General features: G+C 37.5%; 1 protein-coding gene across 1 annotated transcript in view; it reads right to left on the bottom strand.

The window, feature by feature from the left end:
* adcy2a (adenylate cyclase 2a) overlaps nt 1-25,003 on the bottom strand; it is a 184,493-nt gene that overhangs the window by 66,420 nt on the left and 93,070 nt on the right. The window contains exon 4 of the mRNA XM_056474969.1: nt 5,334-5,483. Within this exon, the coding sequence (XP_056330944.1) occupies nt 5,334-5,483 (150 nt within the window). The remainder of the gene's footprint in view (nt 1-5,333; nt 5,484-25,003) is intronic.

Genomic DNA, 25,003 nt, shown 5'->3' with positions numbered 1-25,003 from the left:
TTCAGATTTAAACCTCAGCTGGATGTTTTCATTCACTTACAGCTGTGTTGCACACTGCATGAAAGGTAATTTTCAAAAACCCATAATAGGGGCTCTTTAATCAAAGAAAACAAACACACGCTTATTATAAAATAACACTCACGAGAAATATACCGCCATTCTTCACTAAATGGTGAGATCACTTCAACTTAGGCTGATAACAGCTGACTTGTTTAAATATACCACCTTCGCTGAGCTCAACTGTTCACTAACTGCCCAAGAAACCCTCGAGCTCACGGTTGCAGCAATTTGAAACTAAAGCTGCTAAGTGTTTCCTAATAACTATTTCCTCTGACTTACAGTTTTAACTTCAATTGCAAAAAAGTGCAGCTTTTACATTGCAGTGCAGCATATACATTAATTTACACTTCAACATGCATCAGTATTCCTTTTCCCACTAATTAAGGTGTTGTATGATGTATCTACCATCTCCAGCATGAACAACAACTGCAGAAAACTGTGGAGTGTTGCACTGGTGGATGAGACCACTGGACTGTGGAAAGTACAATTCATCACCCAGAGCCTGAGAGCATATACTTAAGAGGTTAATCCAGAGAAGAGCAGAAAGGCAATGTTTGACCTCTTTCAGAGCACACAGTCTGATGGAAGACAGCTAATATGCCAGCAGCAGCCTTCAGATTTCACAGAGACAGAAGTAGGCATCAGTCACACCATCTGCCTTTGTAGCACTGTCTAAATTGGGAGCTGAGAACCAGCATAACAGAAGTGCCCTGGTTTCCACTCAGTCCCACGACTGGAGTTTGACACCACTAACTAAATAGAAAACATGTGGGCAAAGTAATTATGGATAAGAATCAAGGCAACAAATCAAATTCAATAAAATTGTTTCCTTAATAGACTCGATATTAAAACACAACTATTTAAATATATGTAAATCTGGGTTTTTGTTTTTAAGACGAAGCAACAATGACAAAAATTAAATAAAATCATCAATACTGCATTAACCTCCAATTGGTATTTTTCTACATGATTTCACTAGTCAATCTGCATGTAACACCCAGCCTTAACAACAGGTTACGAAGTTTAAAATGGGACCGATTTATGTTGTTTGTCGATTTATACAAGGTTTGTATGTGTTAAAAGAATGATATAAAAATAAATGTAGTAAAACGTGTATTTCTAAATGTTCACAAGGCTTTCCAGAAGTTCATAGTTGTCATTTTCATTGTTTTATTGTTTTACAATGCCATCCAAGCAAAAATGTGTAAAGCATTTTGAGTGTCTAGAAAAGTGCTATATAAATGTAAGCAATTATAATTTTTTATATTATTATAATCATTTAGTTGTTTGTATACTTTGTCAAAAGTCTAAGCGGCAAATACTGTAGTTGCTACTGGGCAAATGCCTTGTAAGTAGATAAATTATGGGGAATAAGTAGATAAAAAAAAATTGACAATACTGTGCTAATAAGTCAATAAATCAAGGATATTGGTCAAGGTTAAGACCATGTTACTCCGAAATCCTGGAGTAAAAATCACTTCTCAAAGAGTATTTGGTCCCATTCTCACAAAGAGAGCTAACATAACACTGGAGCAGAGTTAGATTGCTGATTGAGCATTAATGAAACTCCGACTGTTAACAATAAAAACAAAACTACTACTGACTTCAGTCACAGCTTTAGGCCCTGTCCACCTGAAAAAGTCATGTCTAAAACTTTCTGAAAATACTTGTGAAACAAACAGAGTGAAGGTGTTCAAAAATGCCAGGGTCTGTATAGTCATGTAATCTGCAAAACTGGAGTCATTTGCTTGTATGTACTGTAATTTCCATTGTGTGATGTCAGAATGTATGCCACTGTTAGTAGCCCTCTTATATTGGCAATGCTGCTCTCTGTATTTTGTTTCCTGCTTCTTGTCAAGTGACTGGTCTTCCTCCATACTTTTCTTAAAGCATATACTTGACACACTGAAATGTTAAAATGACTTAAGTAAATGTAAACCAATTTAAACCATGCTATACACAAATCATTGTAATGGTGTAAAAGAGTGGTACACAATTTTTATACACAAAAAAATCAGGAGAGAAACAATTTCAAGTTTTCAATTCACCTAACCTCTATGTATTTGGAAGAAACCAAAGTACCTGGAGTAAACCCATACTGACAAAGTGAGAACACACAGACTCCACACAGAAAGGGATCCCTTCCCTTCGGGGGCTCAAACTGGCAAACTCTTGCAATGACAACAGTGCTAAGCACTGAGTAACTTCCCCTGGTTGCAGTCACTAAATAACTAATGATTCTTGACAGAATTAATTGACAGTAAATCATTAAAGGGATTTCAAATCAATGGATATTTATAAAAAAAAAAAGAAACTTTAACTCAGGTTAATGCTGCGAATTTCACACTCTGTGAGAGAACAACAATTATTTATAGAAATATTTTTTTTTAGAAATGAATACAAAAATAAAAACACCATATTATCATTTTAACCTTGTGGAAATATGTTTTGTGCCCTAAAAATTCATTGTCAAAGCTCATTTATCCCCTAGGGTCTCTCAAAAAGTCAGCAGACAGTGGTAGTGCTCCTTTCGTTGAATGGGACACAGAGTGCATGGCAAAAGAAAATGGGCTGCATACACACAAATTACATGGGCCCAAAATAAATACAAATTTGGAAAAAAATTATGTAAAAAGCTGTTCCTGCCCCGAAAGGCCATGATAGGATTAATGTGGGTCTGCTAGTGTGTGCTGCTCACATAGAGCCTGAAGTAAGCCCACAGCTAGTGAACTTCCCCTGGAAAAGCCAGCAGTGGGACTGTTTAAATTTGATGTGGGTTGGCTATAGCCTACTGTGCCTGCAAAAAAAAAAAAAAAAAGCATGTCCCTGCAAGAGCCTGTTTGCAGGAGCATTTTTCATCAGAGCCACTGTGACCCCAGAATTCAGCAATGTAATTAACAGAACGGGCAAATCAAATTACAAAAAAATGTCATTATTGTGGAACACATTCAATTTGGGTACTTAAATGTGTACAATATGTACATAAATCTTACTGATCCAAAAACTCTTTACACTTAGCTATAAATATGGCAGTACCATCTATAATTGTGTATTGTTACATCTAAGTAAAATCTGATCAAATTACTGAAAAATCACATGGGGCATGACGTTTATATCAGTGTTTCTCAACCACATTCACGGAGGACCAACACTGCATGTTTTGGATGTCTCCTTTGTTGATGTTTCTGTTGTCTTGCATGTATGAAATGATCTACGAAAAGTAATGTTTAAAAAAATATTTTTTTTATCTTTTACTCACCAGTAAATATATCATAGAAGCCCAAGATTGCAATTAATTGTCTGGTTACCAACATACTACTTAAGTTGTTGTTAAGTGTTCTATTTTATAATGAAGAAATGCAATTAGTTTTGTAACAAAAAACTTTCATAGCCATCATCTGAAGACCACATTGCAATTATCTGATTTTTTTTTTTTCAATATTTTTTATTATAAAATTATTACAAAATTTTAACATACAGTATGCTCTCAATAAGTGTGTTTACATGGACCAACTTTATTCAACTATGATGGGATTTGGGCAATATTGCAATTACATTTTACCTTGTGTAAATACAATACTTCAATCTATATACTGCGATTTTTAAGTTAACAATCGCAGCAAGCATAATTGCATTAACATAGGTGGCATTCACCAATTTTAATTAAAATATACAGGCATTTCAACGCCTTGATAGAATTTTTGCTATTCTGATCATTCCAAAATCCGAATACAATCATACAATTTATTTATTTATTTATTTATTTATTTTTATTTTTAATTTTTTTTTTGAATTTGACGTAAATAAATTTAAACAGCTGCCAGTAACACACCTGATCTTTCTGAATTCATCATTTGTGCTGTGTGGTGGTACAGCCAATGTGAGTAATGAAAACAAAAATATGCACAATTCTTAGGAAATAATATGAATATAACATGTAAATGGCATTGAAGAGCTTTGCTCTGATGTAAACATCACAATGCGATTAAGTCCCTACTCTGATTATTGGAAATAATCACATTTTTGAGCACAATGTAGTCAATGTCTAATGCAGAAAAGCTAGCAAATTTATGATTCAAGGCTATATTGTTGTACAAATGTTGCTAGATGGTTGCCCTATGTGCCTATTATACAAGCTTTAGCACGTTCAAAATGCAGCAGTTAAATTGCTTATCAGAATTAAGAAATATGATCATATTAGTCCAGTTATTTCAACACTGCTCTTCTTTAAAAATTATATACATTTTTTAACCGGGCGGCACGGTGGCTCAGTGGTTAGCACTGTCACCTCACAGCAAGAAGGTTCGCTGGTTTGTGTCCTGGCTGGACCAGCTGACATTTCTGTGTGGAGCATGCATGTTCTTCCCGTGTTGGTGTGGGCTTCCTCCGGGTGCTCCGGTTTCCCCCACAGTCCAAAGACAGGTGGTACAGGTAAATTGAATAAACTACATTAGCCGTAGTGTAAATAAGTGTGTATGAGCGTTTCCCAGTACTGGGTTGTGCCTGGAAGGGTATTTGCAGTGTAAAAATACGCTGGAATAGTTGCCAGTTCATTCCGCTGTGGCGACCTCTGAAATAGAGACTAAGCCGAAGGAAAATGAATGAAAGAATGAATACATTTTTACATTACTGAAAAAGATCTAAATTGTTTAACTTCCCAGTATTTGAGCAGGCTCCTGTTGTATTACAAATTAAATTGATAATACTCCAAAGAACATGGCCTATTGCTAACACTACAGACACTGGAACAGTGACCCTAGAGCAGTTTGAGAGGCAAACACAATCTGTCAGTTTAAATCTAGACTAAAGACACATCTCTTTGCTCTAGTATACCCATAAACATACTGTAACTGCTAATTTAAAATTGCAATCCCTTAAGGAATTGTTAGGCTGCCTTAATTAGGGCAAGTAGAACCAGGAACACTTTCCATAATGAAACCATAAGAAGAATGGCATTTGTGTTCACGTTAGTCTGTCTGTCGCTCCCTTACAATTAGGTTTACATAATCATTGGATCCATTCCTTATCCAGTCCAGATGTTTGTTTTGTACTGAGAATGATGATAGCACAGCCTTTTTATTAAATATATTCCATAATACATTTTTATATGACTTTTATTATTTAGCTGTTCATACTTGTAAAGTGGTTTTGACACAATCTAAATTGTATAAACCCATATATAAATAACTTCCTTTTATTGACTATATTTTCATTTTTGGGTAACCTGTTCCTGACAAGCAAACAGTAAAAAATAAAGTGAATTGATACTGAACCTGTTGACGCTTTTCAAACTCTAATTTGATGGGGGATTTTATACAGTTGCAGGTGTCTTGATATGTCTGCTTCAGAGCCAGCTCCATCAGGTGTTTATGGTATGCTCCTGCCACGTTCCCACATATGAAAATGATGATATTTGCCAGAATCTAAGGAAATAAAAACATGAATCAAAGTGAGCATTACAGTTTATGGCATATGGGATGATGATCTAGTTTTCTGTCTCAGTTCAAAACTAGATTTAAGATCTATCTTTTTAAGTAAAGCATATACACAATGCATAACATAACAGTAGGATGTGTGAGTGTGTCCATGCAGATGAGTGGGCTTGACAAATCACCCGTAGGACACATTCTTCCTGTCTTAATACACCAGGCAGAAATACTTCTATGTTATGTTTGTTTACAGTGCATCTGGAAAATATTCATGGCACTTCACTTTTTCCACATTTTTTATGCCTTATTCCAAAATGGATTAAATTAATTTATTTCCTTAAAATTCTACACACAATACCCCGTTATGACAATGTGAAAAAAAGATTTTTGGAAATTGTTGCAAATTTATTAAAAATAAAAAACCTGAAAAATCACATGCACATAAGTATTCACAGCTTTGGCTCAATACTTTGTTGATGCACCTTTGGCTGCAATTACAGCCTCAAGTCTTTTTATATATGATGCCACAAGCTTGGCAAACCAGTCTTTGGAAATTTTTGCTCATTCCTCTTTGCAGTACCACTTAAGCTCCATCAGGTTGGATAGGAAGCGGCAGTGTACAGCCATTTTCAGATCTCTCCAGAGATGTTCAATAGGATTTAAGCTGGGCTCTGGCTAGGCCACTCAAGGCCATTCACCGAGTTGTTGTGAAGCCGCTCCATTAATATTTTGGCGGTGTACTTGAAGATGAACCGTCACCCCAGTCTGAGGTCAAGAGCACTCTGAATCAGGTTTTCATTCAGGATGTCTCTGTACATTGCTGCATTCATCTTTCGCTCTATCCTGACTAGTCTTTTAGTTCCTGCTGCTGAAAAACATCCCCACAGCATGATGCTGCCACCACCATGCTTCACTGTAGGAATGGTATTAGCCTGGTGATGAGCGGTGCCTGGTTGTCTCCAAACATTACGCCTGGCATTCACTCCAAGAGTACCATTTTAGTCTTTTGAATTTTGTTTCTTATGGTCTGAGAGTCCTTTAAATGCCTTTTGGCAAATTCTAGGGAAGTGGCTTCCATCTGGCCACTCTACCCTACAGGCCTGATTGGTGGATTGCTGCACAGATGGTTGTCATTCTGTAAGGAGCTCAGACAGAGTGACCATCGGGTTATTGATCACCTCCCTGACTAAGGCTCTTCTCCCCCGATCACTCAGCTTAGATGGCCGGCCAGCTCTAGGAAGAGTCCTGGTGGTTCCAAACATCTTCCACTTATGGATGATGGAGGCTACTTTGCTCATTGGAACTTTCAGAGCAGCAGAAATTTTTCTGTAACCTTCCCCAGCCTTGTGCCTCGAGGCAATCCTGTCTTGGAGGTCTACAGACAATTCTGTAGACATTAAACATTTTTACATTGTCATTATGGTGTATTGTGTGTAGAATTGAGAGAAAATATATGAATTTAATCCATTTTGGAATAAGGCTATAACATAAAAAAAAGTGAAAAAAGTGAAACGCTATGAATACTTTCCGGATACACTGTATATAGCACCTATTTTCATTTACAGAACATACAAACCATGTATTGTATGGCTTTCCCCCCACCCCTAAACCAAACAACATGGAACCTATGGAAAATTATGATTTTAACAATTCTGAATTATAAGGACACATGTTCTCATAAACCTCCTCAACCTTCCTCATAAAACTAAATACCTCTCATACCTATGTCATTACACAGTACAAATTTTTGTCTTCATAAACAACCAAAATAATTACAAACACAAATAATTTGGATGAGAAGATGCTTGTTCAATGAAAATTTTATTAGTTTAGTTATTAGCTTATGGTGAAGCGAAAACTCTGTCCAAAATGGACAGATCAATAAGGGAAGGTCAATGGGGTAACAGTACATCAATCACTAAATAACATCAATCTGAAATAGCAAATTTATATGGCCACTCAATCTATTAACTTAAAGTGTTTGTGGAGTGTGGAAGCTGAACAGTACAGCTGTGTTCACTGCTTGACAGATGGAGATGTCACTGCAATCACTTGATCTTAAAGTAGGTTACTCCATTTTTGATCCTACAGGGACCCTAATAGTCGTACATCTTTAAAATCTTTAAAGACTCACAATATTGCACTCACAATAACAACATTAAGCCTTTTTAATGAATAAAATGTAAACGAATAAAAGCAAACATTGTATGCTTCTGCCATATGCACACTCAAGACAAAATGACCAATTCAATGTCACCATCTTCATCTCTTAAGCCAAAAACAAAGATAGCATTAGTTCATCAATATATTATCAAAATATTAATGCATATGGGTTTTCCCTTGGACTTTCACAATCATTAATTCTGCTGGGGTGATTTAACAAACATTATGTGGGCATTTAATAGGCTATTTAGGCAATTAATGGCTCATTATTATGATTTAAATAGTTTATTAATACATCTTTGATTAGTCAACTAATCGCTTAATATGAACAACTACTATCAGATCAATTTTTAGTCAAGGAAGTTTTAGTCAAGGACAGTCCTATATCAGATTTTGTACAATGTACCATCAGATTTTGAGGTTCATTCCAGCATGAGTGCATGCAGTAATAAAAGAAAAGGCTAGAACAATATTATGACAAGTATTATGGTCTTAAAGACAGATGCAGCTCCAGTGTATATCTGTGTTTACACTTGTTGCAGCAGTGAATCGATAACCATACCTCATCCCATTTTCAGTATAACAATCAAGTATGTTCCAAAATTCGACTCCAGAACCCTCGTGGACTTGCAAGAGCCCATAAGGTCTATAGTTTATATAATTTTAAAATGTACATCTCAAAAATTGTTATGCAGATTATATAATTTTAGATTTTAATACATATACTAAAATTACAGCCGGGCAAAACACTAAGTTAGTGTTGCATTTAAACATGAATTTATTTAGAAAATTATTTTTGAAAGTGTTAAAACATTTTATTATTATTATTATTATTATTATTATTAATATTATCCTTGTAAAATATCTGAAATATCACTTAAATCAGTGTTTCTCAATTCCAGTTCTTGTGTCTGATTGCTCTGCACAATTTGTAAGTTTCTCTTATAACTAAACTTTCAATCATGACTCTAGCTTCAAGGGAGTATAAGTTTCATTCAAATGGCATTTAAATGTGTGATATGTGATTTTAAATTGTGATATGTGTTTTTTGAGATCTCAGATACAAACGGCCGAAATTATTTCCCTTTGCAGGGTGGCAGTGCGCACCCTTATCGTTAGGGTGAGGAGCTCTGTCACCTGAGAGGAGCTCAGAGTAGAGCCGCTGCTCTTTAATAGTTTATCACTAAATGGCCTGGCAGTGTCAAATAGATTTGGCTTTATATTTAATTTGACTACATTAATGTTTAAGATATACATTAAACTTAATATTTAATGTGAATACTACTGTAAAAAAAAGTATGTTATTTATTTAAAGTGTTGCAAAACTACAATAACAAGTGCCCAATACATTACTTTTTAATTCATTATTGAATTTTGTACATCTCAATGTGTCATGACATTATTGTGAATTGTGAATTACAATTAACCATTTCAATCTGCACACAGCACCTATATCTAAAATAGGAGCCTGATCTAACAAGAAAACGTAAGTATTTTAAGTTTTGTCAGTTTAGTGGCTAATTCGTACGAATTCGTACAAGTTCAGTGGTACGGAACTGTACAATTTTAAAAAGGCACCTAACCCCATCCCATAAACCCAACCATCATTGGGGGATGAGCAAATCGTACAACATTGTATGAATTAGATCGTATGAATTCATACGAATTAGCCCCTAAATGAAAAAGTTATGAATTGCCATGAGGTTGTGTTGAAAATAGACAGAAGACTCATCTGGCCTCTTTGTATCTTGTTATGCATTTGTCCATTAAATTGCATTTTCCAAATGTAAAAGTTTAAAATGCTTACACTCATACTTAAGGTCCCGGTATACTTCAAAAAAATGTTTATTTGAGGGCAAAAAGAAGTTCGAAAAGGCTGAGTGATGATATACTGTTTTCAAACATTTCAACACCCCCGTTCTGCAGTAGGTGAGATTGTAAAAGGTTATTTCTCAATATTGTTTGTACTTGCACTCTTGTGCCCTCGTGAAACGCCTAAGTACTGTTCCAATTCACAGTTCACATCTTGCCAAATACAGATAAAATTCCCTTGATGTGTACTTGCTCCACCCCTTTTGTCGAGGGTGCATCAAAAGGTGACTTGTGCGAACTTGTGAAACACAGGTATCCCAGAATGCATTGCAGCCCAACCAGCGAAAGCTAATGGCAGAGGAGAAAACCTGAACAATTTTAAAAATACTCCATTGCTGTGTCACAAAATAAGGTTGTAAGAGTTTTTCAGGAGAGAATGTAGTTTGAATTAGCAGTTTATTCACAAATCATGTCTTTGGCGATGTGCGGACTTTGACCCCCAGCCTGTCAGGGGGAGCTTCGTCACCACCTCCCCAGCCGAGAGCAGCTTTAATCGGCCAGTCCATCTCGAATCTACCGCTAGATTGCATCTGTCCATTGCAGTTAAAACATGATATTTACTCCATCTTGTGTATATCTAATGGACAGTTTTTGGTCGTTTATAGCTATTATTTGTTCTCAGGAGATTTTTGTTGTCAGTGTTATTTTGTTACGTTTTATAATTTAATTATGCTAACATTACCATGTTGTACGATGTTTGTCTTTGTTTACCTAATTGCTTAACATAATCTTTATTTCCTTTTGTTACATCTTGTACTTTATACTTGTATAGCCATTGTAGTTTATTAAATCTAATAATCAAAGACAGTCTTTGATTACAATAAATGATTTCACTTCACATTAATGGTGATTTATGTTTACATTTTCTTAAATCAAACATATAATTTTCATTCATTTTCTTTTCGGCTTAGTCCCTTTATAAATCTGGGTTCTCCACAGCGGAATGAGCCACCAACTTATCCAGCATGTGTTTTATGCAGCACATGCCCTTCCAGCTGCAACCCATCACTGGGAAACACATACACACTTATTCACACACACATACACTACGGACAATTTAGCCTACCCAATCAAACTTTACCACATGTCTTTGGACTGTGGGGGAAACCAGAGCACCCAGAGAAACCCACGCGAACGCAGGGAGAACATGCAAACTCCACACAGACACGCCAGCTGACCCAGCCGAGGCTCGAACCAGCGACCTTCTTGCTGTGAGGGGACAGCACTACCTACTGCGCCACTGCGTCACCCCATATAATTAAAAAAAAAATGTATATTATAAATTAATAAGGCTGTGCTTTATATAATTAAATCATTTTATTGTTAATGTACAGTGAAACCAATTAATCCTTGGTGGGGTGAGTGACGTTATAAAGTATGCTGACATTCCATTTGAAGAAGTACCCGACTTATGTCCTCGCGTCCTTGGAAGTCTATTCAAACATTTCAACACCCCCATTCTGCAGTAGGTGGGATTGTAAATGTGTCATACTACACCACACGAATGATGGTTTGTTTTATGAATGTCATAATGGTGTGTAAATAGGACGACAGTGCAACGTAAGAAAGGCATGGGTCAGGCATAAATTTTGACCCCTTCACACATTTTTGTTGAAAAATTGCTATTTCTTCTTGTTGTTAAATTGTTTATACAATAAACAAGAAGACTATATAAATATCAGTGGAATGAATTATGTTCCAAAAAAAGTCAACGACCATGCTTTTGCAGTCAGATCAAAAGACCAAAACAAATTGTTTCTTATACAGGCAAACAGCCTCCTTTATAAGAATCACCACCACATCTTTGTTTTCTATTTGCCATTGACATGCACCAAATGGCATACATATGCAGATACATCTGTACCAGCTCAGGTGTAACCCATGTGTAATGTGGTTTGATTCCTGATCCTTGCAGAAATTGAAGGTAAAAAATTATATTATTTCAGTTCATGTTTTTGATTTTGGTTAAAGTATACCAGGGACTTTGTTGTGTTTCAGATTATGTCAGAAGACTGGTTCTGCTACTGGTTCTCAATTATGCATACTTCCATGTACCCAACATTGAGTTCTTCCTTTAGAACTAGCTCTGTCAAACTGTAAGTTTGCAAAAGTAGTGGATGCAGCTCTGGCTCCAATGATTCTTTGAAGCGTTCTCATCTTGAATTTTTTAGACAGATCGGCTGATTGTGGCTCAGACAGAATAGTTTGAGGTTCTTCATCAAAATGTCATGCTCGCTTTTATGAAGATATTGGGGTTGAGGTGGAACACCAAGAAAATCGTGCTTTCTCTGGCTCAGAGGAAAAAAATATTAGGTGTGGGATTTAATTTTGATGCAGGCATGTCTGTCACCAAGGCATATTGTATCAGTTCTGTCAGCCGTTAACAGAGTGATGGTTGGTCCATGCAGAATTAAGACAGACAGAGGTTGCTCTGTTTGCTTCACATAAAAACAAGTTCTCCCTCACAAACCCAGGAGCTGGATTTCATGTAGCAGACATTGCAGGGCTATGTCTGTATGCATTTCCCCAGACTGCTCTGCTCCCAGGAGTTCTAGAGAGAGTTTCAGGAGGGTGTCTATTTGCTGCTAGCTGCACTATCCTCCACCCCCCACAGTCAAGGTTGTTGGACTAGTTTTCTGCAGGGTTTATTTACTCCATTCTGAAAGATTGGTGAGGTAAGACTTTAGGGAGAAACCCTTTAGTTACACATTTAGTTCATAATATTAGAGTCCTGCATGCAAGCCATATGTTCAAGCTGTCATTCTGGCAAGCTTATCTGAGGCACCTTTGGACCTAATCGAGTCAGTTGAAGAGCATCTGACATGTATATTATCTTAGAGATTTTATATACGTATCTATATTTTATATTCAAAATAATGGTAGACCATCATATCTTGTCAGCTAAAGGTGCTGTATGAAAGTTTTGACTCTTCTAGAGCATAAAAAGACCACAATATGTTTGCAGATATTTAAAAAACATACTGAGTGAACATACATCTGGAAAACAATGATAAAGTCAGTTATTCTCATTTGAAAATGTGCATTCAATGTTGGAATGTATGTTTTTGTTTTGGTCTCTATAACCCGCCCACTGTCAGTTTACCCAATTATATTTCACCACCCCAGGTTGCCTACAGTGTATTTTATTTTAGTCATGAAGGTTGCATCAATGTGGATGCAGCCAAAATAGAAATCATTTCTAAAATATAAACTTTTGATTATTAGGACATAAAACTCCCATTAACATGGAAAATATTTATTTTATAGCATGTCGTAGCATGTAGTTAGGACACAGTGTACACATGATAGGCATGCTCGCTCTTGCTGGTGTTGTCAGTCTAGCGACCTGCGTCATCTGAGGAGGGTCCAAGTGAAAAAGTGTTTTGAATTTGAGGTGTAATACCTAGTTCAACCACTGGGTGTCAATCTTACATACTGTACCTTTATTTGTGGTTATTTATGTATATACTGCTTCATAGAATTTATATGATATATATGATTTATATTAATATGATAAAATTTTGGAGTTCATGCCGACACTAGTGCATGGTTTAATTAAAACTTCACCAAATACTATGACATAATCACATTATTAACACACCAACTGATTATGTAATTGCAATGGGCCAATAGTAGCTTGTTGTTGTTTGGGAGCCAAAATGAAATTCCTCAAAATGAAATTTCCCAAAAAAAACTGTCAAATAATCGTTTATTTTTTTTTTCAAAATTACATAATTTCAGTTCATTTTTTTTTTTTTTTTTTGTTCAAGTTTATCAGAGCCTGTGTTTTGTTTCAGATCATACCAGAAGATTGGTTTGTCATGCTAAATCTTAAATATGCATACTTCCATGTACCCAACACTGGGGTTTTCCTTTAGAACTAGCATACATTTGCAAAAGTAGTGGATGCAGCTCTGGCTTCGATGATTCTTTAAAGCATTCTCATCTTGAATTTTATATATTTTAGAGGTCATGCCGGTACTAGTGCATGGTTTAATTAAAGCAAATGCTTGACCAAATACCATGACAAACTAAGTTGCATCTTATAAATATTTAGGTATCTGGCTTGATGATAAGTTGACTTACTGTTGTCATACCGATAGCCTTTTAAAAAAAACTCAAAGCAACATTAGGTTTATATTTTCGTTAAAAAAATGTTTCTCCTTCGCAGCTCAAAAACGTTTAGTTGAGAGTACATTTCTATCAGTACTGGATTATGGTGATATACTTTATATGCACGTACCTCTGAATTAAAAAAAAAAAAAAGGATATTGTTTATCATAGTGCCTTAAGATTTGTCACTGATTCAAGTGCACACACACATCAGTGTGATTTATATAAAATTACACAATTGACCTCATTACAGTTCAGGAGAAAACAACATGTTTAAGTTTTTTTTTTTAAGCTATACCACAGTATATATCAAATTTGTTGGAGTACTGTTCAAATGCTTACAATACCTGATCAGCAGATGTACTCTCACTTAAGATGCCATTTTTTCACACAGAGTTAGGTCGATCTGCATTCTCTAAGTATGCTCCATATGCATGGAATGAGCTTCAAGATATACTACATATGAAATCTGTAACATCTATCGCTATATTTTAAAATATTTTAAAGACTGTCAATTTAGAACAGTGCACCTGTTTTAACAATTGACTATGGATTATACTATTTTGTGTGTTTATGTGTTGTGACATGTATTTATTATTATTATACATTTTTTTTAATTTATTATTATTATTTTTTTGTAACTGTCCTATGCTGCCTGTCTCAACCAGGACTCCCTGGTAGAAGAGATATTCTATCTCAATGGGACATTCCTGGTTAAACAATTTAAAAAATATAAAAACATAATCACATTAAATATTCATATAAATTTTTTTAAACAAATAATATTTTAAAGGAATTAATTTCTGGTCTAAAAATTACTAATTGACTTATATGATAGCACCTTTATCCGTCAATATTTCAATCCCGCCTCAAAAACCTGCTGAAGAATGATTTTTTAGGTTTAGCAGGAAGGAAATTATGGTTATTGCATTATTAGCAGCAGAGTGAAGTACTTAGGTACTAAATTTTGATATGCTTTAAATAGCTTTTGGACATGCATTTGATTTAGGCAACTGTGCAAAGAGTCTGAAACTCATTTTGGCTGCCACTCTTTTAACCATAAAATCTTCAAAAGGCATCAGCTGTTGGCATCGAAAAATTTATTGTAAGAAAGTGTTATCCACAATGACAGAACGCAAAACGGTATGTCCCATATATGGTAGTTTCAGTAAAATGTGTTTTGACTTATGACTTACATTAGCAAAATTGCACCGAACATCAAATCGATGGATTGATTGATTGATTGATTGATTGATTGATTGACTGATTGATTGAAAAAATAAACTATTGTTTTTGAATTTTGGAGAGGAAAGGGTATATACTTTTATTAAAAAAAATTATAATAATTATATGTAACCAAAATTCAATGATGTCTCAGAAAGATTTGATAGGAAAATCAAAAGAACAACCTTTGATGCTAGTCCACGAGGGTGCACTGAAATCATATTTTGGAACAGACTAGGCTTTACATAGGAAGAGGAATGGTTATTGATTCATTGCTCTTCGTCATGTGAGAACACGGACCCTGGAGCCATGTCTATCAGCTGATCTGTCAGTTGATCTCTCATAATTCTGCTCTTAAACAGATTAGCTGATAGACTTGGTTTTCAAGACTGGTGAAGCGATAACCTTCACAGTCATATCTGTTGACCATGTGAACACAATGGCCAATCAGCTGTTTAAGAATGTGCTTAACAGTGCTTAAATGTCAGAGGGAAATTGACAATTGACAAAAATTATGACATTTTTATAATTCAGTATTAATTGTTTTTGAAGTCGATACATTTGACAACCCCTTTACAAAGTTTATATCACACAAACTGTAGGGTTGTTAGCTGTGTGAAGCTTGCAGAATTGTGGACCTTGCCAAAGGCTGCATCAAGGGTATAAACATTGGAGTGTAAATGACAGTTGAGACACCTACCGGCTCTTATACTTAACGACCATGTGTATAAATGAAGTGTGCCATTTGGGATTTTTGTCTCAAACTTTAAATCTACTTCTTACAAATAGTAAATTAGTGGTTGTCGCATATAAGTAAAGGTATGGGATACACTAAAAAACATTGTTAAATTGTCCTATTTCTGTGTTTTTTTTTTTACTGCTGTTTTAATTATAAATTTTGCTAAATAGTTATTTTCTGTAATTTCACAAAATGTGTTTGGGAAAACAAAGAAAATGTTAATATTCTGTAAAAACTATGTAATCTTATTGTCTTTGAGAAAGTAGCCAATGGCAGAAAAATGAATGAACAGACTCAGACTTGAAACTGTCTGTTTGAAGTCACACTCTGTGTCCTCACTCATTATTCTGTACACTAGTTCTCTAATACAGTCCACTTGGCAAAGCCAGCGAACACAAATGAGGGAATTCAGACACTGCTGAACACCTGCTGTAAACAAACAAGCAAAATCACTGCATGAAAGAGAATCAAGACACACACAACTGACTTCAGTAATAGCATTAAATAAATTCAACTAAAATGAAACACATTCAGTAAACAACAGTAATACATTGTCAAATAATATTATTTATTTATGTTTGAGATTTTTTTTTTTTTTTAGTGAAGGGATCATTTTCAATATTTTATATTATATATTTACATTTATTTTTAATTTTTAATGGGAAAAAGAATATGGTCATGCATGTCAAAGAAATAATATTAATAAAAGCCAAAATGCAAGATAATAAGAATTGAACTAAAAGTAAAAACAAATGTCTCCATACTAAAATGTTAGCATTTTATGAGCATGTTTAAATCTAGTTACAAAGGAGCAACACAGCTGTACACTGATGAATCCTTTCTAACTGACAGATATTCAGAGGATCTGCACAAAAGAATCTTCAAAACCAAACGTGCAAACCTTGTTGCATCATACCCTTTTAAGACTTAAAAGATGAGAGCTTGGGAGTCTACCTGTCTATTGTTGAAATGCTATAATCAGATTACTAAAAATAAGATTCTGAACTCATCAAATTAACTATTTAAGAAAGATCATGACTCTCATGATGTCACAATATGATACTGTACTGTTATGAAAGTGAATGTGTGTAGTATTTAATTATGGACAGCATACTGGGTGTGGGTGTGTCAGGATTCTGCAACTTCTGTCTTGTCAGTTCTTGTTTTAGTGGCAGAGTCCAGACACTAGTCCTGTCCTGTCTTGTATGTTGTGCTCAGCTTGAGTTTTCTCAGGTCCAGTATTCTTTTTCTGTTCGTGTCTGTGTCCGCCTTGGCCGCGTTCAGGCCATGCATGCTCCCGCTTGATGCAGGCACGCGAGGTCTGGGCATGCTCGAGATGCGCGCTCTCATCCTGAAGTTTGTTCTGTCTGCAGTGTGCTGTTTCATTCCCAGCAGCTCAGTCTAGTTGGTTTCAGTTTTGGGTGGCGCTGGGATGGAACATGCATGTTGCATGTGTGAGTGTGCTCGTGTCTTGCATTCTGTTTGTGTTGGTGTTCTGTTTAGCACATGGTACATGTTTATATCTGCCGGATGCTTTAGTGTTGTTTCATGTGAATGTGTTCTGTGCCAGTTCGTTGTAGTTTATCACCTTGTGCTGTCCAGCCCTGCTCTTCCCTGCCAACCCAGTCAAGTTTGTTTATTTGTTTTGTTAATGTTTCACCCCTCTGGGTTGTTTTTGTTTTCACTTTGTTTTATTTTGTCATCCTCGTCCTTTCCCCACCCACCAAACGTGACATGGTGTGAACAGGAGAGTGTGTGAATGTTTCCCAGCACTGGGGATTGCATAAGTTAGTGCACTCCCAGGACTGGGTTACAGCAGGAAGAGCATCTGCCAATAAAACAGAGTGCCAGAGTAATTGGCAGAACATTCTCCTGTTGTAACCCCAGAACAAGAAGGAAATAAGCTAAAGGTAAGTGAGTGAGTGCATTTAATTAAGGGGAGTTATTTGCAATTCAATTTCCATGGTTTCGAAAGAGGCCATGGCTTTCCAGAAATTGCACATTCATGAGTATAACTTTTGAATCCAACATGTACAAAGTCATTTTTCCTTAAGCTTTTGTTATACCGTTTACAATATCAGTAAACAACTCATACCTAAATTTTCATACTGTATTGAAGCAGTGGCTTGAAGTTTTGTCTTTTTTCTTTTGAAATCTAAGAATGTCAAGATTGTGGTTAATGCTGAAAAGGGCATGGATTTCCACCTCACGCTCAATAAACGGCTGTATTTCAGCTTCTCCACAGTTCACAAAAACACATAATTTCAAAAACTTTTAATATAGAAGACAAATCTTTTATGTTGTTCTTTCTTATCTCAGTGGACTTCTGACAGTATTGCATTAAAAAAGCATTGATGTAAAATATAAACGAATAATATTTAAGGGTAAATATTTCTGCATTTGTTAACCAGTTAATCTCTATGTTGTGTACGAGAAGCAGTTGAGATTTTAAGATCTCATTTGTGTTTTTGAATTTTTTTTTAAAGACAGCACCACTGTATGAACAGCACAGCTGCATCTTTTTGTTAAATGGTCTAGACAAGCTGAAATAGAAGGAAGCAAAGTTTAAGGACTTACTACAATCAGGTCAGAGTATGCATACTTTGCAGGAGTAAGCGTGTCACTTGGAACAGCACATTGGCATTAAATCAAGCTATCTGCATATTACCCACTGGGCTCTTAAAAGGATGCATTCGTTACAAACAGTTTGTGGCTCGGCAAGCAAGCTAATGTATTTAAAATTAACAAGGCAATGTCATATGTACAGTGGTGTGAAAAAAGGTGTTTGCCCTGTTCTGATTCCATTGTTTTTCATGTCTATCAAACTTTAAGGTTTCAGATCATCAAACAAATTTAAATGTTAGTCAAAGACAACACAAGAAAATACATCATGCAGTTTTAAAATTAATATTGTTTTTTTCTATGGTTCTTATACTTTTAAGACTTCACTCTTCCACATTTTGTCATCCTCCTTTCAGAAATTACTAAATATTGTATAGTTAGCTGTAATTTTAGTAAAATGGAATATATTGATATTGCAGTAAATGTTTTGAACTGGGAGTATGGTGAAACCACCCTACAATGTTAAGATAATCTCATATTGCCCATCCCATCCATTGTCACCGTTAATGTGGGTAGATGATATGAAAAAGTAGCCTGAGGTGTTTTATGGGAATATTTTATTTGCTTCATCTTTTCAGAAGAAGTTGATGGAGCAGCTATGAAAATTTTTTAAAGTATCAAGGCTTAAGGCCTACCAATATTTACACAGTGGGAAAGTGGGTCATTTTCTATTCTGCAGTGAGGGTGACTTCATCATTTTAAAAGCAAATGTGCACCCCAGCCAGTCGAGCAGTTCATACCACTCAGCGTGGGTGCTACTTAGTAAGCAGGGATCAGTAGAGACTACAGGATGTTCATGCATCACTGGCTTAGGAAGGTTCTGTAGCCACACAGCCTCTATATTATAGAAGGTAAGTACGTAAATAAAACACATTGTTATTATTTATTATGTATGGTAATATCTGGTAACGTTTGTGTTAACATAAGTGCCACAAATGTATAATTAGTATGGTATTGTGTTATACGTGACATATACAAATCTCTTAATTGTGCAGTGGTGTAAGGTAAGTGGATATTTATTAATTTTATATTGTATAATTGCACAGGTGGCTGGAACTTGGAAGTGAAAACTATAAAGAGAGTTTACAAAGGGTAAACAATTTTATCAAACCACCTTATTAATTATTTTTGGCTCTGCAAATGAACAAATGCATTTAAAATTCTGATCACAATGTGATGTCATATGTATACATACATACAAATATGCATACATATAGTGATTTGTTGAAGAAGCACATGACAAGGCAGAAGGTGGATTTATTAACAAGAAGTGTAACAAACAGATAAGTGATGTAATAAGTGCTCTGTGTGTTGGGTGCCCTTTCTTTCCTCTCAAGGTTGTGGTGTCCAATGCTTCCTCTTTGGGCCAAGTGGTCACTGCGTATCATGTGGGGAATACAAAAAGCAAGTAAGCGTCAATGTAATGGAGTCGTGGTTCACCTCTTGGGTCTCTAAGCATCTCTTGACTTGATTATTGGCCGGTGTAGAAAGTGAATTTTCTTTCTAGTAGATAATACCTTAGCTCCAAGACTGCCAGTTTGATGGCGAGAGCCTCCTTTTCCACCACTGCATAGTTTCTCTCAGCCTGGGTCAGCTTTCGGCTGATGTAAATGACCAGATGCACCTCGTCTCCCTGTATCTGGAAGAGTATGGCCCCCAGTCCAGTGTCGAATGCATTGGTCTGCAGCAGGAAAGGGTAAATTAAATCCAGGAGATGGAGAAGAGGCTCTGAAGAGAGGGCCACCTTGATCCTCTTAAATACCTCTTCTGCCTTCTTCTGTCCAGCGTACTTTCTCTGGTTGTCCCTTCCTGGTCAGGTGTGTCAGAAGGGCAGCTATAGAGGAAAATCTGGGGAGGAAACAACAGTAATATCCCGCCAACCCCAAGAAAGCTTATACCTGGGTCTTTATATTTGGTCTGGGTGCTGTTTGGTAGGCTGTCATCTTGTTTTGGGCAGTTGGACGAGATCGCTTCCAAGCCAGAAACCTAAGTACTTTGTTTCCAACATGGCTAGATGACATTTTGGGGGTTGGTGGTTAGTCCAGCTCAGCAGAGTTAGGACAGCACCTTCCGGAGTCTCTCCACATGTTCCTCTCATGCCTCAGAGTGAATTACCACATTATTAGGGTAGGCTGTGCTATACATTTGATGGGGCCTCAGCATGATGTCCATGAGTCTCTGGAAGGTGGCTGGAGCCCCATGGAGCCCAAGCTGAACGGTCTAGTACTGCCAGTGCCTATTGGGGGAAGAGAAATCAGTCTTGGGTTTTGCTGTTCCAGAGAGGGAGACTTGCCAGTAACCTTTTGTGAGGTCTAGTGTGGTGATGTACTGGGTCCTTCCCAGGAAATCATTGCAGAACCGGAGGGTACCATCCAGCTTCAGGACCAGGACTCCGGGATGGTTCAATCACCCCTAGCTTGAGCATCTTCTGAATTTCCTTCTTTGTAGCCTGCTGGCCTCTGTACACGATAGGGCCATTGCCTGGTGATGACTCCAGGGGGTGGTTGGATGTCATGTGGGAGGAGGTTGGTATGGCCAGGGGTCTCAGAGAACATATTCTGGAACTAACCAGGTGTCTCAGCTCCAGCTTCTGGATGGCGAACACTTCTGGGTCGGGGTCCACCATTACAGGTTCGTTAAGTGCAAGGGCGGCCAACTGGTCCTGGTTCCCTACTCACCTCTTTAGGAGGTTCACATGGTAAGTCTGGACTGTTTATCTTCTTCCTTATTGTTTTACTCCATAGTTTACAGTTCCAACTCTTTTTTCCATGATGCAAGGGCCTTGCCATGTCACCAGAAACTTACAAGCTGCATTGTGGACCCGGACTGTCACCTTGTCTGCAGGCTAGTATTTGGCAACATGCCCATGAGGTCCATCCTGAGGCACTCAAAGAGCACCCCGATGATTGGCAGCAGAATGAGTGGACTGGGGGGAGGTTTCCTGGGTGATGTTAGCTGGCAGGTTGGGCACGCCTGGCAGAACCTCTTCACCTCAGCCTCCAGTCTGGGCCAGTGAAACCAGTCTTTAATCCACTCAATGACATTTTTAGCCTCTAAGTGACCTGCTAGCGAATGGGAGTGAGCCAATCATCTCCGTCTTCGGTTTTAGGAACTACCAGTACCTGTCTTTCAGAATCTTGCCTTCTCTGACCAGGACTCAGCTCCCATCCTGATGTTCACCTTGTGAGTAGGCACAGTGAGTATCACCGTAAACGCATGTTATTGGGAGTGATGATTTTGAAGTTACCCAGGGGCTTAGAATTCTGTCACGCACCAGAGTGACTGCACTTTCTGAGTTTAGTAGTGCACGGTGCCTCTGGCCATGAATCTCACCTCTGGGGCTCCTCGGGGCACAACTGTCTGACTGAAGGAGAGGATAAACCTGTGGGTTTGGGCTCATCGCGGTGGAATGGCTGTGCCAGCCTGTTTACTGGTTGCTGGGTTTCCTTTGGTGCAAGTCGCTCCTCGACCAGCCTCTGAGGCGCACACTGTCCACAGTATCACATGGGTAAGCTGCATCTGCCAGCTTGATGGCATCCACCAGCTCCAACACTGTCATTGGTTTTCTTATGCTGACCACCTGCCACATGTGACATGGGAGAGCCCTCAGGAACTGGTCGATCACCACCCGCTCTGCCACCTGACTCGGAGTTGGTGACTCATCCATCAGCCAATGTTGGATGATCCTTACCAAATCTCCTGCATGGGCTGGCAGGGTTTACATTCTCAATTATGGGATCATACAGATCCTAAATTTTTTTTTTACATCTTTATAATTGTCTATTGATGCTGTGTGTAGAGAAAAATACACCCTTTGTGCCTCACCAGTCAACAGCCATCGCTTTCACACCGGACTCTTTCTCCCAGCCTTCGGTGGTTGCTGTAACTTCAAACATTAGCAAGTAGGTTTCCACGTCATCACATGCAGTCAATTTTGGCAGTATAATACTTGCGTGTTCTCTTGGGTCAGGTAGCAGTATATTTTGAGCGGTGGTAAGACGAAGTGCATCGATTCCTTGTTCTGCCCTCCCCTGGTGGTCAGTAAGGTGTTCTAAGAACTGCTGCTGGTGGATGCTGACTTCCATGAGTTGTTTAATGATCGCCTCCATCTTTCCCTGAGGAGGCGTGCATGTGAACAGATACCGAAAATGAAAAATCAGAATGGCGTGCTAAACAAACAGCGTGAATGGTGAATCTGCATTTGCCAGTGCTCTTTACCAGGATCTTTGCCTGCATTCTCCACCACTGAGAGTTGGTGAAAAAAGCACAGAACTGATGGTGAAAAAAGCACAGAAAAAAGGCAGAACTGTGAGTGAAGCCCTGGAGGGTGGATTTATTAACAATAAGTGTAACAAACAGGTAAGTGAAGTGATAAATGCTCAGGTGCATTGAGTGTCCTCCTTTCTTTCCACTCCAGGTTGCGGTGTCCAGTGCTTCCTCTTTGGGCCAATTGGTCAGGACGTATCGTCTGGGAAAAATGGAGAAACAAGTAAACATCAGTGTAATCGAGTTGTGGCTCACCTCTTAGATCTTCTTGACCTCTTGAGCCTCTCTTTTATGTGGTGGCTTGATTAATGTCAGCCGTGACCGATTGGGCCTTGGTGATGATTTCCAGGTGTTCCTGTTATGTTGCCATACATACACAGCTCACCCTCTGATGCCGCGATGGACATCTTGTTGCTAGTGTCATCATGTCAGACTCCGATCATTCCAGAACTGCCACCTGTGCTTGAAGCTCGGATGAAGCGAGCTGCACAACAGACATGTCCTTGCAGTGAGGGCATGAGTTGTCCATGAGCACTGCCTGCACATGCTGGACCCCCAGACATGAGGCATTACAATCATTCCCATCATCCAGTGCCAGGGAACCACAGCAAACTAAATCGCACAACTGGTATGACATCTTGAAAAATATGCATTGGCCAACCATATTGCTCTCTTAGGGAAACAACTTTTTTAAAACTGCTCGTTATATGCACCCAGAGAAACACTTATGGAAACAGGAGAAGTGCCTAGCTCAACCACAACTGAATGGGTTGTCACCCCACTTGATACAGAAACTGGAACTTTTCAAAGGTAGCAGTGTCTATCTCTCTTTAGTGCGAGTTGGCTGTAAATTGAAGTCTGGCTAGATCTCCTCCAGGTGCTGCTTAACTCTGCTGATTATAAATGGCGGCACCTGTGAGGAGCTTTTCTTGCCAATTCATAGACATTCTTTGGCCCTTTTTCCTAACTGGCAATTCCCCATAATGTTGTTCCAACACAATGTCAGAGTTCCTGACCTGAAAGGGAACCAGCAGCTATTGATATCCATAGTGGTAACAAAATATACTGTGGAAGTCAGTAGCTGCTTCTTTCGAGCATTTTTAAGTGAATCTCCATTTGAGATCAATAGAATAAAGAAACTCAAGTAAGTTTGGAACAAGAGGAGGATGAGTTACAGAATTGTTAATTTCGGGTGAACTGTATTGTACCTTTAATATTTGAGTTTGAAAACATAATTCCACTTATATGCCATTATATACAATACAATATTTTCAATATTAATAGCACGCAATTAATATTCATTGATTGATATGTAAATCTGTAAAGTTGCTGATATGTAAATAATTAATATTTTAAATGTTGTCAGTACATTAATATTGTATACTTAGATGCTGTTAGTATAATTATAACACATCCCACATGCAAAATACTATGGTAATTTATAGTAGTGGTGGGTGGCACCATGGCTCAGGGGTTCGCACTGTCACCTCACACACCCACTTTAAAATGTTATCACTCGATTGAATGGGCAATATTAGTGGTTATCAGCTGATAGATATGGGTAAGAAGGGGCCTTCTGCACCTAGGCTCAGAAGGCTGTTATCGTTTATCCTTATGGTTAATCAGCTATACTAATAGAGAAGACTCCAGATCCAGATCTGTTTTTACAGTAGTGTAACGGTTTGGTTTAGGGTTGGCATAGAGGTAGACTTTAATAAAATACAATTAATGGGAAATTTAATAAATAATGTAAATAATTATTGTGATTAATTAGGTATACTAATAGAGAAGATTCCAGATCCAGATCTGTTTTTACATTACTGTGATGATTGGGTTTAGGGTTGGGGTAGGTGAAGACGTTAATAAAATACAAATAAAAGGAAAGTTAATAAATATAAATAATTCTCATTAACTTCCGCCCGCAGCTGATCTATAGCTGATTATGTGGATATGATGTGGACAGATGATAACAGCCTTCTGAGCCTACCAGTAGGCACAAAAAGCCCCTACTGGCACATATTTATCACTAATACACCCATTCAATTGAGTGAAAACATGCAAATCAGCTGCTTCACAGCAGGAAGGTCACTAGTTCAAGTCTCAGCTGGGCCAGTTCTCTGCATGTTGGTGTGGGTTTTCTCCGGGTGCTCAAGTTTCCCCACAGTCCAAAGACATGCGCTATAGGTGAATTGAATAAACTAAATTGTCCATAGTATGTGAATGAGTGTGTATGGGTGTTTCCCAGTACTGGGTTGTGGCTGGAAGGGTATCCGCTGCATAAAACATATGCTGGAATAGTTGGCAGTTTATTCTATTGTGGTGAACTCTGAAATAGAGACTAAGCCGAAGGAAAATGTATGAATAGTAGTGGTGTTTCTGAATCATATTATAGTAAATTGTTATACTACATATATTATAGTATATAATGTATATTTTATAGTATCTCTTTGTTAATTATTGACGCAGCATACTGAAGTATTACCTATAATGAACTGATAAACTATAAAAAAAATAA

Source organism: Danio aesculapii, chromosome 16, assembly GCF_903798145.1.
Source record: "Danio aesculapii chromosome 16, fDanAes4.1, whole genome shotgun sequence".
NCBI lineage: Eukaryota > Metazoa > Chordata > Actinopteri > Cypriniformes > Danionidae > Danio > Danio aesculapii.
The sequence above is the reverse complement of the archived record's forward strand: the minus strand, read 5'-3'. Positions and strand labels throughout refer to the sequence as shown.